This window comes from Tachysurus vachellii, chromosome 4 (genome assembly GCF_030014155.1).
Source record: "Tachysurus vachellii isolate PV-2020 chromosome 4, HZAU_Pvac_v1, whole genome shotgun sequence".
In the NCBI taxonomy this organism is placed as follows: Eukaryota; Metazoa; Chordata; class Actinopteri; order Siluriformes; family Bagridae; genus Tachysurus; species Tachysurus vachellii.
In genome coordinates this window covers 19,943,782-19,961,374 of record NC_083463.1, presented here as the reverse complement: position 1 = coordinate 19,961,374, position 17,593 = coordinate 19,943,782, and the positions used below count along the sequence as shown (strand labels likewise).

The 17,593-nt window shown below is 36.0% G+C and overlaps 2 protein-coding genes across 2 annotated transcripts; one reads left to right on the top strand and one right to left on the bottom strand.

Moving 5' to 3' along the window:
* Positions 1–297: 297 nt before the first annotated feature.
* Positions 298–3,808, top strand: nat8l2 (N-acetyltransferase 8-like 2). Its single transcript, XM_060867120.1, has 2 exons — positions 298–438; positions 2,248–3,808. Coding segments are annotated over exons 1-2 (687 nt in total). The 5' UTR covers positions 298–437; the 3' UTR covers positions 2,934–3,808.
* Positions 3,809–9,630: 5,822 nt separating this feature from the next.
* On the bottom strand, positions 9,631–14,692 carry LOC132844614 (1,25-dihydroxyvitamin D(3) 24-hydroxylase, mitochondrial). Its single transcript, XM_060868246.1, has 12 exons — positions 14,366–14,692; positions 13,816–14,006; positions 13,634–13,727; positions 13,431–13,524; positions 13,200–13,291; positions 12,690–12,801; positions 12,175–12,320; positions 11,593–11,759; positions 10,928–11,006; positions 10,555–10,752; positions 10,349–10,460; positions 9,631–10,223 (listed from the first exon to the last, which is right to left on the bottom strand). Exons 1-11 carry the CDS (start codon positions 14,600–14,602, stop codon positions 10,350–10,352), a joined length of 1,521 nt encoding a protein of 506 aa, XP_060724229.1. The 5' UTR covers positions 14,603–14,692; the 3' UTR covers positions 9,631–10,223; position 10,349.
* Positions 14,693–17,593: the final 2,901 nt, after the last annotated feature.

Sequence of the window (17,593 nt, the reverse complement as noted above, 5' to 3'; positions counted from 1 at the left end):
AAGACATTTTGCCGTTATGGGATATAATACTTTGTATAAAAAACAGTTGTCCAGTTTTAGGAGCATAAATCAGTGAGCTATAGGACTTCATCTATCCTACATTTAAAAGGGTGTATGTTCAGATGCACATAATCCTGGATCCTGTTTACTGCTCCAAACCCTGCTGGTGTTAGCAGTTAGTCACTGAGACTTTACTTTTCTCATTAAAGTTCAGATTCCGTTGTGCATTAAAGCCAGAGTGAGATTGACATACAGTATCTCTTCTGATCTTTACACTTTGGACCTCTGTAAATTATCATTAACTCTTATATAGTTTATAAGCACAGCATATGATTTTCTCATGAGGTCCTGAGCTGCTCCTGAGGCTTGTAACGAGGAAGAAGAAAATTCACCAGAACAGCAAACAGTGATAACAAGGAAAAGTTCAAAAGTACAAAAGTAAGTTTGGTTTTAAAGATACATTCACTCTAAAGTTACAAATGATGCACAATGGGGAAATCCTTCATAGTAGCATCTCAGTGACAAATCTACAGTTGTTTGGTGTTGTTTTTATTTGTAGGTGATGATTTGATTTACACTGTACATGTAGAACTCTGTCTAGATAAAGTGGCATGTTTGTGTTACTTATTACTAATATTGTGTTACTGTATGTTTATTTGGTAATAGAAGTAATTGGAAGTTTTTTTACTTCCTTAAATCTTTAAGACATCAGTTTTATGAAATAAATCACCTCATTTGTGCTACAAGTCCCTTCTGTACTGCCATAATAGGAAAAGTCAACCCTGATACACATTAAATGTTTTACTGACACCTAAAATGTGTTTTGTTTTGTTTTTTTTTGCAAAGAAGCTTTTACTGTTTTAGTAGAATACTCACCTTAGGATAAAAATTTAAAAGGATAAATAAAAGCATTAGGATAAAAATTTAAGCTTGAAAATTGAGAGTTTCAGTCCTAAACTTTTTGAGAAGATTATGATGAGATGAGAAAGTGAGAGAACTGGACAGAATGAAGAGCTAAAGTGCTTACTGCAGCACTATCTTCAGGTACATTTACATTTCAGGCATTTAGCAGACGCCCTTATGTCCAGAGCGACTTACGGAAGGTTGTGAGTTCAATCCCAGGTCCACTAAACTGCTACTGTTGGGCCCCTGAGCAAGGCCTTTAACTCTCAATTGCTCAATTGTATAAAAATAAAAGACTCTGAAGCAGCTCAGAACCTCAGGAGAAAAATCATATGCTGTGGCTATAAACTCGAGTTAATGACAATTTACAGAGGTCCAAAGTGTAAAGATCAGAAGAGATATGTCAATGTCACTCGGGCTTTAATGCACAACGGAATCTGAACTTTTATGAGAAAAGTAAAGCCTCAGTGACTAACTGCGATGACACCAGTTTTGTGTGATTTAGACGAACTGGGGTGGAGAGTGACGTCACAGTTCCCGAAAATATTTTGGTTATATCTCAGGAAGGAAAACAGATACAGTGTTTGTTTTAATGGTACAAATGGGCACAAATCGAGCACAAACAAACTAAGCCGGTTTTGAGCGATTTGGGCGATGTGGGGTGGAAAGTGACGTCACACGGTCAAAAAAATAATGTTTAATATCTCAAACACCAAACTAGCACAAACGTTCGTTTTTGCGGCACAAATCAACATAAACGTAGCACAAACGAATGGCATAGTTTTGGTGATTATTTCTTTTTATGGGGTGCCAACTTCACGGAGGTGATTAACCTCTCTTATTTTTATACAACTGAGCAATTGAGAGTTAAGGGCCTTGCTCAGGGGCCCAACAGTGGCAGCTTAGTGGACCTGGGATTGAACTCACAACCTTCTGTTTGGTAGCCCAACACCTTAACCACTAGGTTACTACATGCCTACAGGTAGCGTTGAAGCAATGCTAATTTCTACCTCAGCAAGTATGAGCAGGTGGTAGTAATGTAGGAAAATGTTCAAGTAAAGTCTAGATCAAGATGTTGATGAAAGAATTTAACAAAATTTAACATGTTATTATAATTCCATTATAACAAATTATATATATATATATATATATATATATATAAATATATATATAAGATTTGTTAATTGTAAAGAAAACACTGAAAATTACATTCAATTTCAAATTTGAGATAGATGATAATATGAATACTGCATTTTTTCCTTTAATAAACAAATACATCTAAACTCATTATTTGAAATAATTGTGTGTCTTCTTTTTTTTCTTTCGCATGTGCTGATGTCCCAGTGCATATTGTGATTAGGAAATTCCAGCCGTCAGACTTTGAAGCAGTCAAAACAATATTTCAAGATGGAATCCAGGAGCACATTATTCCTTCATTTATCTTTGCCATTTCCCAGCCATTCCACATTACTCTGACTCTGTGCTTCTGTATTGTGGGCTATATACTGGGCGGAGAATCCTTCGGTCTGGCACTGCTGGCTGGGGCATCCTGGATTGGCCTATTGTTATACTGCTGCTACGAGTTCTTTGCTGGGTATGTACGACTGAAGCTGAGCACAGACATGCAGGACATTACAGGCTATTACATTAGAAACCCAGACAACTGCTTCTGGGTTGCAGAAGCTGAGGTGAACGGACGACCCCTGGTGGTGGGTATGGTGGCTGTAGAGGGAAAAAAGCTTCCAAATAGTGATGGGAAAAAATATGGAGAACTTTTCCGGATGAATGTGTCATCTAAGATTCGTCACAGTGGTTTCGGGTCACGTCTGGGGAAAGTTGTTGTGGACTTTTGTAAAGAACGAGGGTTCTCAAAGGTTACGCTTCAAACAACCTCTACTCAGAGAGCAGCTATCTCCCTTTACTTGAAGATGGGCTTCAAACTTGTGCAAACCCACACACAGAGTGAAGCTGCTTGGTGGATCATCAGGCTGATCAGAGTTAAGATTCTGGAAATGGAGAAAGTTCTTTAAACTTTAATCCATTCATCCATTCATATGGCCAAAGGTTTTTTATACAGTGGACCTCCTATGTGCTGGAAAACCTCAATACTGACAGAATTTCAGGACATCAATGCTCTATACCTAAGTAATAATTTAGGTATGTCAAAGAAAAGGGCAAATATTTTTAGTCAAATGTTTTTACTAATTAAATAAAATTGCAAATAATTTCACATTTAGTACACGGTAATATGTGTCTGGTTCCATGTAGTTAAAAAAAAAAAGTTATGGAAATGTTAAGGAAGCTTTATATAGTCACTATAGCATGTAGTTACATTTTGGATGTCTACCAAAAAGAGATTAAATATTATCTTAGAAAAGCACTGCATTCTGTTACATAGTTCTCACGTCACAATGAGAATCAGCAGAAATCTGATATAAATTGTATAGTAGAGATTTTATTTGATGCTCTTGAGACAAGACGTTTAGCAGTAATATTAAGAGAAATGAACTTAATGACTACTTAATAAAGAAGTAATCATTTCAATTAAGTAACATGGCATATGTAAAGGACTTCTATTACTCCTTTAACCTACTACATCTATCATTTTTGAGATGATTATAAGTATATTGAGATAAAATAACCTCAGTCTGTGGGAAAATATGATATGCAAATGTAATCTATATACAAATGTAATTTAATCCTACAGATTTAATTTTGACATGTTTTAAAAAGTATTGAAGCACATATCAGTGATTATCAATAAAGGCCTTATTGACAGAGGTCAACAAAGTGTCCAGACTTGTTTGAGCTGACAGAAAGGCTACAAAATCTTCATATAACTGTTCTATACAATTCTGGTGAGCAGAAAAGTATCTCAGAATGCACAACACATCGAACCTTGAGGCGGATTGGCTGCAACATGAGAAGATCTTGTTAAGTTTCGCATCAGTCAGCCAACACCAGAAAGCTGAGGCTCACCAAAACTGGAAGGTTGGCTTGAAAAACGTTGCCTGCTCTGATGAATCTTGATTAATGCTAAGATAAACAGAAGGTAAGGTCAGAATTTTGAGTCAAAAGCATGAATCCATAGACCCAGTCTGTCTTGTGTTAACAGTCCAGGCTGGTGGAGATGGTTTATTGCTGTGGGGTATGATGTCTTGGAACACTTCAGGTCCCTTAATACCAATTAATCATTACTTGAACATAGTTACCCATTTGAGCATTATTGCTAAGCATGTGCATCTTTTCATGGCTATTTTCACTATGAAAATGCAGCATGTAACAAAGCAAAAGTCATTTCAAACTGCTTTTATTAAGAGGACAATGAGTTCAGCGTTCCTCAGTTGCCTATCCAGTCACCTGATCTGAATCCGATAGGATTTAAATCTCAAAGGAATGTATCCAGCATGTTATAGAATCTATGCCATGAAGATTTAATTCTATTTTGAGAGTAAAGGGAAACCCTACCTGGTATTAGTATTATTTTTCTAATAAAGTGTTCATAATACAGTACTCTGAAGGAGCATGACATCATCTTGTAAGTTGTAAGATGGGGCCTCCGTAGATCAGACTTGTTCAGCACATCCCACAGATTCTTGTGCGGATTAAGATCTGGGTAATTAACATACTGTAACAGCTTGAGATCTTTGTTCCTCAAACTATTCCTTAACCATTTTTGTAGTGTGGCAGGTTGCATTATCCTCCTGTAAGAGACCTCTGACATACTGTACTGTTAATACTGTTAAGAATGTACTTTATCTGAAGCAATGTTTGGGTAGGTGGTACTTATCAAAGTAACCAGGGTTGTCCAGCAGAACATTGCCCAGAGCATCAAACTGAGCTTCTGCTATTTCCTGTAGTGCCAATCCTGGTGCCATCTCTTCCCCAGGTATGTGATGTACTTGAAGAACTTATTGAACAGGTAGTAAAGGCACTGAAGTGTGCTCTGCACCAGAATGTCAGAAAGACAAAGTCCTCTAAAATCTTCCCAGAATGTTGGATCTCGTGTCATACCTCCTTCACAAATGCTATTAAAATAGAAAATACAATGTTGGCTTCTACAAAGCCAACATAATTATTGTAAATCTTCCTTTACCATGCAGCAACATTTTCCTGTCAATAAAGAGCCTGTGATTTTTGTCTGTGTCACTGTGAGTCTCATGGGTGCGATAGAAAAAAACACAAAACAGCCAATCAGCAAAGATGTCAATATGCCGAGTAAAAAAGTTCCATTTTGCAGAAGACAAATGGGTTTAAAAAAACAACAAACAAACAAAAAAAAATACTTGAAAGAAGAATTAAAAGGCAACTTCTACATCAAATATGTTTGCAGTTTTATTTACACTATCATTTTATTTACAAAATCAGCTTAAGGTGATGTATTGCAGTGCATATTCGTGTAACTGCATATTGCACTGATTATTGCTTTGCATTTGAGAATTGTGTTGACTAATGTTTGGATAATTATTTCTTTCTAATGCAGTGGTTGGTTGTTTATTTGTTTAAGAAAATGGCACATATATTTCTTCAGCTGGTCCTTGACACACCAATAAAACTCTAGAACTGCCCTTATAACCTATTGTACCACTGAGTTTTAGTGTCTGTAATTGCTGAGCTGGGTTTAGTTATACTTTAATCAGAAGGCCTGCTACTACTCTGCATGCACATTGGCCCTGTATCTGACAGATACAGTACATCCTACAATGTTTTTAAGGATATAGTCAATTGTTTCCTATTAAGCTTGTGTAAATTATGTACATCATGAATTTTGTTTGAAGTATCTATGCATGGTTTGTGGAGAGTTTCTGACTACACGATTCACCACCACTGCCCCCATGCTTTTTCTGCTATCCGAAGCCTGTGAAATATTCTAACAGGATTAACTTAAATAAAGAAATTGATTGATTATGTTCTTAAACCAGGTCTCTAAATGTACACTTTATTCAAGTATTTAAATATTGCACTGGCACATATTGAATTGTTTTCTGTTATCTTTGAACTATCATTGAAGTATATTAGATGATAAAGATTATATACTATTTATGATTATAATCGGTCTAGACAGGATAAAACATTCCTTTTTCCTGCCAGCAGAGGTCATGCAATCTGGCAATTTCACTGCTTCATCACTTAATGGTTCTACACTGCAACTACACTACCTCAGATAGTGGTAAGGTCATGTCATCTCTCTAAACATGCACAATGGTTTGCTCTGTCATGTAAGATCACGTGACTGATAACCAAGACTTCTTCTTCAAAATCCATGTTCCTTAACCATTTATTCATCCACAAAATCATTTGCACTCCTGAGCATGTGATGCATGTTGGTTGTCACCTCCTTGAAAAAGCTCCTAGACAATCATCTGTGTGTCAAACTGGAATATGATTATCTTATTCACATCCACCACTGTTTCTTTGCCTGCCATCAGTTGGTGGACCAGTATATATTGTATGGAATCTGCTTGATTCAAAATGAGGAACGCTGGTGTCTGTATCTGGAAGCTTATGGTCAAGTGCAGCTTTCTGTGTCTGAAATATCTGAAGGCATCCTAGATCATTTGTCAATTCTGGAGTTCCATCATGAACATCCATACTAAATTGCTCCTAGACCTATGGGCTGACAAAAATAAAAGAGAGGCATGGCTTTTGGAGCCATCTGTCCGATGGGGATAATGTATAGAGAACATTAAAGATAATTCCCTGCCAGCAGAGAGGAAGTTATACAATACATACACATTGACTCATCTCAAATGTTTGACTTTTTGAACTACATTTGTCATTGGTCTTAGTAAAAATCCTGCAAATCGTTATTTATAAGTTTTTGTTTGAATGTGTAATAGAGCTATTACTATTACTATTAGTGCTTAGTGATCACAGTGCAGGTTAATTAAAAACAACATAATTAAAAGCTTTACTTGAATTACTACTAATATTAGGGTTTATAAATTATATAAGATGACTATTTTAAAAATTAATGCAAGAATTGAAATAATAATGAAAAAGAAATTAATCTAAAAATCATTTTAGATAGTAAATAGACAAATCTTGCTTGGTTTAAATTGATGCAGAATCAAATTACACTATTACTACTATTCTGATATAATAATAAGTAGAATTAAATTGTCTTCCATTTTATTGGGCACTGCTGTTGACTCAGTGCAGATTGTTTTGACTTAGAATACACACATCTCTAAGGTGAATGACACTCATGTGTGTCCAGAGCAAAGAGATGTTGAGAAACCAGGGCCAAAGTTACAGTAGCAGGTGTTATATCATTGGCAATGTTTTTGTGTATTTTTCTGTCAAAACAACAGGTTCAAACATTGTGAAATTCCAGAACATGATGACACTGAATCTGTGTCTGTGCAGTATCAGCTGATAGCCCTCCCTACTCCCATAAGCAAGAAAAGCACATATTTGAGCATGCGCTTCCCCAGGTAAATGACACACACACACACACACACACACACACACACACACACACACACACACACACACACACACACACACACAGAACACATACATTGTCCTTGAACTCTAATGTGGTTTTAAATGTAAATAGCATATATTTGTATGATCTGGTGTTTATTTATTGAGGAACATAACATTTTCCCAATGAATGAATTAGCATACGTTCTCTGTTCGGTTACTCTTGATAATTGTTACAAATACAATCAAGCAAATATATGTTTTTAGTAGTCATTTATCTAATTTAATAGCAATATCTACCTGAAACCAAATGGTTAAAAAGTTTTAAAACAATGCATAAACTCTTATTTTTCTTTTTAGGAGATAAAAAAAATTGTCATGTGCCTTCAGCTATCTTCAGAGAGCATTTTTCCGAATACATAGCACCTGATATGGCAAAGTCTGTCTCAACTCACTATTGCTAGCGCTGCTCAGTGTCCAGAACTGTTTCTAGAAGGAGGTGATAATGTGACTCTTCCTCTTACCACTGAGACCTTGAAAAAGGATTAGCAATAGCACTCTGCAAATCCCCTTTGGCCTTTAATAAAAGCTGAAATCCTGGACACCCTGACCTGTGTTTATTTTGGCCTGGATAAAAAAAGGCCATTACCTTTTATCCAAAAAAAAAAAAAAAAAAAAATAATAATAATATATATATAAAATGTTTTTTTTTGTTTTTTTGTTTTTTTTTTATATATATAGGGGGGCACGGTGGCTTAGTGGTTAGCACATTCGCCTCACACCTCCAGGGTCGGAGTTCGATTCCTGCTTCCACCTTGTGTGTGTGGAGTTTGCATGTTCTCCCCGTGCCTTGGGGGTTTCCTCCGGGTGCTCCGGTTTCCTCCCCCGGTCCAAAGACATACATGGTAGGTTGATTGGCATCTCTGGAAAATTGTCCGTAGTGTGTGATTGCGTGAGTGAATGAGAGTGTGTGTGCCCTGCGATGGGTTGCCACTCCATCCAGGGTGTATCCTGCCTTGATGCCCGATGACACCTGAGATAGGCACAGGCTCCCCGTGACCCGAGGTAGTTCGGATAAGCGGTAGAAGAAGAATGAATGAATATATATATATATATATATATATATATTATATATAAATCCAGTTGTTTTATGACGAAATGTTTGATCGTGGAACAGTTGGTTGAAATATATGTATGCACCTTTGGTGTTGCTGTCTTGTCCCATGTCCTTGTCAATCAAAATTAATTGGCCAGAGATTTGACCAGTTTCTCAGAGTTATTTGATTTATCAGAGGGGCCAGTGTCAAACGCAAGGGAACCAGATGACCCCAGTGATGAAAAACCACAGCAATTCTACAGTCACACAAATGGAGGGGTCTGTTCACTTTACTATACAATTTTAGATTCCAGGTTGACATATTTGGCTAAAGAAAGCTAGGTTGCCAACAGCATAAAACGTTTTGCTTTGTGTAAAAGTAAGCATGTGTCTCATGGGAATTCAAAGCAATTGTTTTTTTTTCAGGGACAATACTTTTTTGTCAATTCCATTTTGTATTGCTCCTGTTTTTCTGAGTATTCTGTGGCATTATTTTCTGACTGGAAGGATGGAGTACATTGTCACTTTTTACAGCCAAAAGCTTACAAGTTCTGGCTTGTGATAGCATGCCATGAAACAGGACCAGATTCAATATTTTTTGGAAGTAAGAATGTTTCTAACTTTAACTCCTTTCCTGACTCTATTCACTCCTGATCAATTGTAGCTATATCTCATTATAACCTGCTGTTCAAGACCTGCTGTTTTAGACTTTGTTTACGTACAATTCTCTGTCCACATTAGCAGTGCTGGAGCTGCTCTCCAGGGTCCTGAAGATCAGCTTCTTCCAGGGCCATGGAGTCATTTTTATAAAGTTCTGTCTTTTTCTAGTTTGTGAGGAGTGTGGAGGGTGAAAATACGGTATACAATGATAGAAAGGTCTAATTAACAAATGGTCTTGATGACTTGTAAGTGTTGCAGACAAGTCACCAGTGTTACACTGTTAGTGTTCCATCTGTTTTTGTTCAGTATTCTTGGTGCACGTTTCTTACTTTTTTCTTTCCTTTTCCACCTACAATTGTATTTTGTTAAAAGACGGAAATGGAATGTATCTGAATATATCTCATAGAATATGTCTGAAATCCTCCAACAGGAAGCAATGATAAATGTTGCCAGGATATTTTGTCATAGCCAACCTTGAGTGAAAGACGTTAAAGACTACACTCTATAGAGTACTTTCTGTATTCACACCACTCAACACATCATTTTTGTATATATTTATAATTTATTTATTTCTTAAAGATGTTACAGATACATTTAAAAAAATATATATATTGCTAACATTGTAATAGTTTTGTATAAATATTTTTAGCTTCGATATATACTTCATTTTATCGTCAGCATATATAAAATCACTATTTGCAGATGCTGCAACTTTAACAAAGTTTACACAGTTTTACACTTAGCAAGGCTATAGTACATTGAAGAATTTTGGTGTACAGATAATATTGTATTTTAAATGTCAAGTTACAAAAGAATTCTTTTATAGCTAGGATGACACCAGCATTATGAAATCGATATTGTTATATCAGTTTGGTCATCTAAACTGATAGGAAGTGATTAATCTAAAGTTAGAATACAATGTCACATGGAATATACTGTATGTACATTTTTTACATTTGTGTCTACCCCAAACAAATACAACATAAGATAAAGATTAATTATATGAGGTATATCTTAACTAATCAGTTCAATACATTCTGATGCTTAGCAGCAGAGTAGCAGCAAAATCAAGCCTTATGAATACTTCTGTCCAAAGGCTCTGGAGTTTTCTGTTTCCACGTGATATTGACGCAGTCTACAAAAAGAAATAAAACGGTAATGTATATGGTAATATAATGGTAATGTTTTGAGGAATTTTACTTAATTTCACATTTCCCTAATAGTGTGAATAAATGTGCATTTTTGTAGTCTTTTGCTTACCTTATCGCCGGATGAAAGCCACAGGAAGTTCTCGATTGGGCACAAGTGTTCCAGTATGTATGGATTCCACTGGCTCATAATCTGTTGCTACAATCTTATAATCACGAATTAACTGTGGGAGGGGGAAGCATGCCACAGACATTAATTATAGGACAATAAAATTCGATTTGCTATTTATTCTGGTCATATCAACAGTGTGATCTTACCCAGCATAGAGCAAGCCGTATCTGTAGCTCAGCTAGGCGCCGGCCAATGCACATCCTCTTGCCGATGCCAAAAGGTACATGGGCAAATGGGTTGATAGAGGTTTTGTTCTCCAGCCAGCGTTCTGGAATGAACTGTTTCCCATTGTCAAAGTACTCCTCATTAGATCCCAGTGCCTGGCTGTTAATCATCAAAACTGTCTGCAATTGAACAAAATCTTTAATTTTATATATAATTTAAAACCTTTAATTATATCATTAAAATAACATGAACACAACTTTAAGGCTTAAGAAAGTTCAATTAAAGGTATTTGTAATGATGTAAATCAGTCTGTAGGTGGCAATGCAGAAATAATGTTCGCAGTAAGGCTCTTACCCCTTTAGGCAAACTGTAGTCCCCAAGCACAGTGTCTCTGTCCAAAGTTCGGCTTGTAAACGGGATGGAGGGTGAAAGTCTGTTTACATAAAAAAAAGAAAGAAAGAAAATGTGACATAAGCTGACATGTATGAGCCACATTATGGAATGGTATGCATAACTGGATATAAGCCATGCTATGATAATCCCACAAAACACCATCAACATTCCTAGAACCATGTGGAAGTATTATCCTTGCTTAATGTTTAAGAACATTTCTTTCTGTCTCATGACTTGACTGTCAAAGAATTATGTTAGTGTGATTAGTTTTTACCAGTAAAAAGCCACAGGACCAAATCTGAGAACAAAGCATTTTTTCCCATCTTTTGACTCTAGCAGTGTAGACAAGCAAATAAACTAGGGCAATGCTTTAGTGAAACAGTAGTGCAGGGTAGAATTATTTGTAATTCAAAATATTAAAAAATTCTGTCATAATAGGACTTAACATTGGAGTTTGATTTTTTTTAACCATTTTTTGGTATTTTGTATATTTGAAATGAGCTTTCTTGATTATCACCAATATTATTGGGTTTATTTTTCAAACTAAATACATTCAACATATGTATACATACATATATATTTAGTGTTTTCTCATGCTGATGAAAGTGATGAAGATCATGTCCTACCTCATGGACTCCTTCAGACATGCCTTGAGATATGGCATGCTTTTAATATGCTCAGCACATGGAACCTGTCCAGGAGGCACCACTTCTCTGATCTCCTTTAACAGCTTGTCCTGAGCATGAGGGGTTCGTGAGAGGTTGAAAATAGCCCACAATGCACTGTTGGCAGTCTGCATAGGGAACAGAGGATTTTGTCATTATAAAATGTGTAAAATGTGTGCTTTATGTCATTTCTGCAACAAATTGCTTAAACTGCTTAAATCATGTACATTTATTGGATTGTATGTTAAAAGAGTCTTCAAAACACGCTTGAAAGCAAGCACATTTATCAAGATTTTAGGATTATGAGATTGATTATTTGGCAAATTATATTGTTATTTAAAGCTCCTAAATATTAGCTCCTAAAACTTATACATAACAGTATTGATTTAAGTTTATTTAACTTAAAAATGGTATTGGTCTTGACAGTTTAATGAACAATTTTTTATGGCATTACTGTAAAATAAACAAAGTTTTAGAGAGAACTATAAAATTCTAAGGTCTCATCATGTTTCCTTTTTTTTTTTTTAATCTTTTCATACTCACTGTCTCAACACCCCCAATTTGGAGCTCAGTTATAGCTGCATACATCTCCTTCTTGGTGAGGGGACAGTTTTGATAGATATCACTGAGGAAGCCATCAGTTTCTCCACTTGAGTGTCTCTTCAACTTCTTGTCAATGTAAATTTTGGCTGGGAAAAAAAGTCAAATATTTAACGTGCCCTGTTCGACCTTGCACAATTTAATACTGTTCTTAGTTTGTAGTTTGTAAATGCATATCAGCCCAGCAGCAGTATTATGAGTATACAGCTTTATGTCTCCACCCTCTTCCTGGCATGCCTCCCTGTTCCCTCTACTACAAATATTTGGCTACCTTCCCACTGCACTTAGGTCATGCAGTTTACTACAACTCATTCTGTCCCCTCCTACTCACAAGCTCTGAAAACTAGAACAATGTGTGAACATTGGTCAACAGTAGTCACTAAAAAAGGGAGGCAGGATCAACAAGTTTATATTTCATCATCTGGCAGGAAATGTTCTGTATCAAAGACTCATTGTACCTATATTAAAAATACAGTCCCATGCAGCTGTGTGGTCTTGCCATGTCTTTGTATTCAGACTCTTGTGGAGACTTACTGGAGTCACCATCATCTTGCCAAACATGTTCATCATCTGTCAGTCAGAAAAGATGGTATAGTTTCAATATTTGCACAAGTGAAAACGATATAGATAAAAATGGAATGATAGGATTTCTGGTATAGATTAAGTATAATTCTGGATATTATGACTTCTGTGTATTGATCTGGTAAAAAAAACTATAACTTAGAAATCAATATGTGTTACAAACAGAGAAGCTGGTCTCCAATGGATTCTGTCTGACTCATGCTACAGGACTCATAAACACAAAATGTGATGTAACATCCAGTTCTGTAACGTAACCTCGATGAACTGAGTAAAGGACTGGCAAATTACACATAGGACAAACAGAGGCTGAGAAAAGGTTATCCTAGTGTTTGAGTTGCTGAAATGTACAGATAAACTACATTGTGTTAAAGAGATAACCGGCATACCGTTTTTATCGCTGTGATAAAGTCAGTTGCCTCCTCATTGGCGTTTTCTTGCAAAATCCCAAATCGTTTGTCATAGAGCACATAACAAATAGCTGTAACAGAGAAAAGCTTCATATGTTATGTATATGTTAATAACGCATTATTAATAACATAAACAAACATGCATTGGATGAGCTTTAAAGACATTCTGAGAAAGCATATAATAAATATAAATATAAAATATTAACTTACTTTCAAATGACCATTTATTCAGTTCAAAATATAAGTCATTTATCTTCCCGTTCACACGAAACTCTCCAATCCTATTAAGGAAATCAGCTAAAACCTTTAAAGAAAGAAAACAGTATGAATCGTTCACGAAAAGTGACATGGAAACTATGGCGCACGAATTATTTTTTTTTTTATTTTTATTTTTTTGCATAACTCACACCAACCTCATTAATTTTCGCATCGAGTTTCACAACTTCGGTTGGTTTCATAAATTTCTGCTGAAATGTGCTTCTCACTCTCTGCCAGTCTTTTCCTTCTCTGCAAATAGAAGTAGACATGAATAAAAAAAACAAATAAAGTCATATCAGGTAAAGAAAAAAGAAATCGGATGCTGGAAAATATTTACAAGATAAGAAGTCCGTAAGCTTCGTCCCGCATGTCTCTGTATGCCTTCCATGGTTTAATTTCTAGTCTCTGGGGATAGTTGCCCTCCTTCCTGTACAGAGCTTCCAGCAAGCAAGGAGCCCCAATGTTCACTGATTCAAACGAGCCCATTTTCATCCGAAAGATTTTGCCAAATTTCTGATGGTAATCAATCTAAAAAAGTCACAGAACAATCATCAGCACGGATTTATTAAAACAAATGTGTAAACCTTTTTGCTTAGAATAATAATAATAATAAGAAGAAGAAGAAGAAGAAGAAGAAGAAGAAGAAGAAGAAGAAGAAGAATATTAAAATATATTTCTGTGACAATGACCATTATTAATATTGTTAAACAAATTAAATATATTTTTAAATATTTAACCAACATTTTAAACATTTAAATTTAATAACAATAAAATATAATAATATTACTAATAATAACAATACTACTACTAGTACTACTACTACTACTACTAATAATAATAATAATAATAATAATTATAATAATAATAATAATAATAATAATAATTACCACTGTCTGGTGCTGTTTTTCTAAACCACCTCTACGTAGGATGTCAATCAGGTTCCCCAGCAGGGGCCAGTTTTTTGGTCCTGGGATGGACTGGAAAGTGTGTTCAGGGCAAGACACAGCATCTTTCGAGTCCAGCACACATACCGAGGATGTTGGCTTGCAGTGTTGCAGACCGACCGACTTCTTCTTCAGCACCTCGAGGATCTGTGCTGGAGCTTTCTGAATCTGTGCTCTCATCGTAGCCAGAGCTCTTTTTGTCTCACTTTAGCTCTTGCGTAAAGTTATTCTTGAGCTGCTTATTGTCTTAAATGCATGACTTGTGTACAATATATATACTAGTGGTGTATGTCACTGTTAGACACGGGACCAATCAGAAAACAAGGCTTGTAAAAAAAAGAAAAAAAAAAGAGTGAGAGAGTTCGAGAGCACGAGCCCACTATTCATTTATGGATTCACGTTACGGGCACCGCATGACCCCGCATAGACCGAGGAAGTGCCCTTGCCCTCCGTTTTATAAATAAACACACGGAAGGTGACGCGGTTCGCTTGATGCGCTCTGGCTTATGTGATTACTGCAACCTTATCTGTTCTCTGTGTAAATACACGACCACGCTTCATCGGGTTGGGCAAATATTTGTTATCGTCTACTCTCTGTGCGCCTGGGTAATCACCTGTCTTGTATGTGTGTGTGCCTGGGTAATCACCTGTCTTGTATGTGTGTGTGCCTGGGTAATCACCTGTCTTGTATGTGTGTGTGCCTGGGTAATCACCTGTCTTGTATGTGTGTGTGCGCCTGGGTAATCACCTGTCTTGTATGTGTGTGTGCGCCTGGGTAATCACCTGTCTTGTATGTGTGTGTGCCTGGGTAATCACCTGTCTTGTATGTGTGTGTGCCTGGGTAATCACCTGTCTTGTATGTGTGTGTGCCTGGGTAATCACCTGTCTTGTATGTGTGTGTGCCTGGGTAATATCACCTGTGTTGTATGTGTGTGTGCCTGGGTAATATCACCTGTCTTGTATGTGTGTGCGCCTGGGTAATATCACCTGTGTTGTATGTGTGTGCGCCTGGGTAATATCACCTGTCTTGTATGTGTGTGCGCCTGGGTAATATCACCTGTGTTGTATGTGTGTGCGCCTGGGTAATCACCTGTCTTGTATGTGTGTGTGCCTGGGTAATCACCTGTCTTGTATGTGTGTGTGCCTGGGTAATATCACCTGTCTTGTATGTTTGTGCGCCTGGGTAATATCACCTATCTTGTATGTGTGTGTGTGTGTGTGTGTGTGTGTGTGTGTGTGTGTGTGTGTGTGTGTGTGCGCCTGGACACTTAAATGGAGAGTTTCATTTGCATCCCATCCTAATTAACGCATCTCATATGAGAAGAAATGATTTTCTTGCAACGAAAAAAAAAAAAGCCTGAATCATGTGACCAACACCTGGGGTAAATATCGGGGGTTCTGAACTTCTTAATTTAGACCTTGACCCTAACAAAAGCTCTTACTTTACTTTACTTTACTTTACTTTACTTTGTGTGTGTGTGTGTGTGTGTGTGTGTGTGCGCGCGCCTCGTGCGTGCATGTGAGTGTTTGAATGAAAATATATTGGAACATATATTGCTTTCTAATATCCCTTAATTGTGAGTTTTTGTTTTATGAATAAAAGAATATCTTGCATTATATTTTAAAGATATTTGATCATTTGCTTAAGATATTTTCATTAGTTTAGATCTTTAAATTCATCCATGATGACAGGTTTTAAACATGTGAATTAGTTGTATGACATAAATAAATCATATTTTAATAATAAGATTAAAACAAATTATCTAAATTATCTATTTAAATATTCTGAGATTGTATGAAAAAAGGTACAGTACATTTGAGTATGAAGTAAGAGTTCACATTTCTTAATTACTTTTTTACAGCAGTAACAGAAATATCACTGTTTAGAAAATATTCAATATTTTCCAAATTTCTGAGCCATTAATATCACAGTAGAAAAGAATTAGGAGAGTAGGAGAATATTACAGGATAAACATCATCTCTCTAAAATTATATAAATACAATGCAAAGAAAAATCTTTGCATGCTGAGCAATAGTAATGTTCTATATTTCCTAAATCGAAACAGGCATTCAGCCATGGTGTGTTTCATGCATCCAGTAATAGATCCATTACATTCCTTACATTGTATTTTAAGACTGTGCCCATTTACCTGAAATAAATTGCATAGCCATCTGGGACATTTTGAAAATGAATAAATTAGAAACCTGAATCTAACTTTTCCCTTATTTTGTTACTGTATTAGATCTTACATTTAATATAGTAGTAGTGACAATTTTAGAAACTTCTGAAAAAAGTAGCCAAAAGTTATATCCTTGTTCCTTCATCAAGAATTTTGGGGTCAGCTTATTGTTTGATGCTTAACACACCCCAAACATATATGATGTCATATTAATTAAATCATGTGTGTATTATATATTTGTACAAATGTTTCCTGCTGAAAATGAGTGAGTGTCTTTGCTAACCTAAGTTACTTATTACAATAATAAGGAGCAGATGAAGAAACATATTAGATTTCATGTTTTATTATTATAATGAGAATTATCACCACTTGCTTTCTCGGGTTCCTCAAATTATCTCTGAATCCTTTTTGCAGTGTTGAAGTGCCAGTGCATCCTGCTGAAAAAGACCATTAACATTAGGGAAGACCATTGTCATGAAGGTGTGTACTTTAGCTGTAACAATGTTTAGGTAGGTTGTATGTATCAGAGTAACATCCACATGATTTCCAGGAACTAATATTTCCCACGAGAGCATGACCTAGAGCTTCACTCTGCCTCTTCCTGCTTGCCTTCTTCCCATAGTGCATTTTGGTGCCATCTCTTCCCCAGGTAAATGACACACACACACACACACACACACCGCCGTAATGTTGATAACACTCTCCGACACTTATTCACACAACATGGACAATTTAAAAATGTCAAGAAGCCTTCAGCATAATTATTTGACACCCCAACACACGACTTGTGAAATATAGAAGCTTACTACTGTATTTCCCAGCATGCAAAGACTTGTTTGTTTTTTTTTTTACTTGTTTTTAAATCCTGTAATATTCTACTACTGTAATACATGATAATTGTAAAAAAAATTCTACTGTGATATTTATGGTTTAAAAAAGTAGTTAAATATTTTTTAAACAGTGATATTTCTGTTACTGCTGTAAGAAAGTA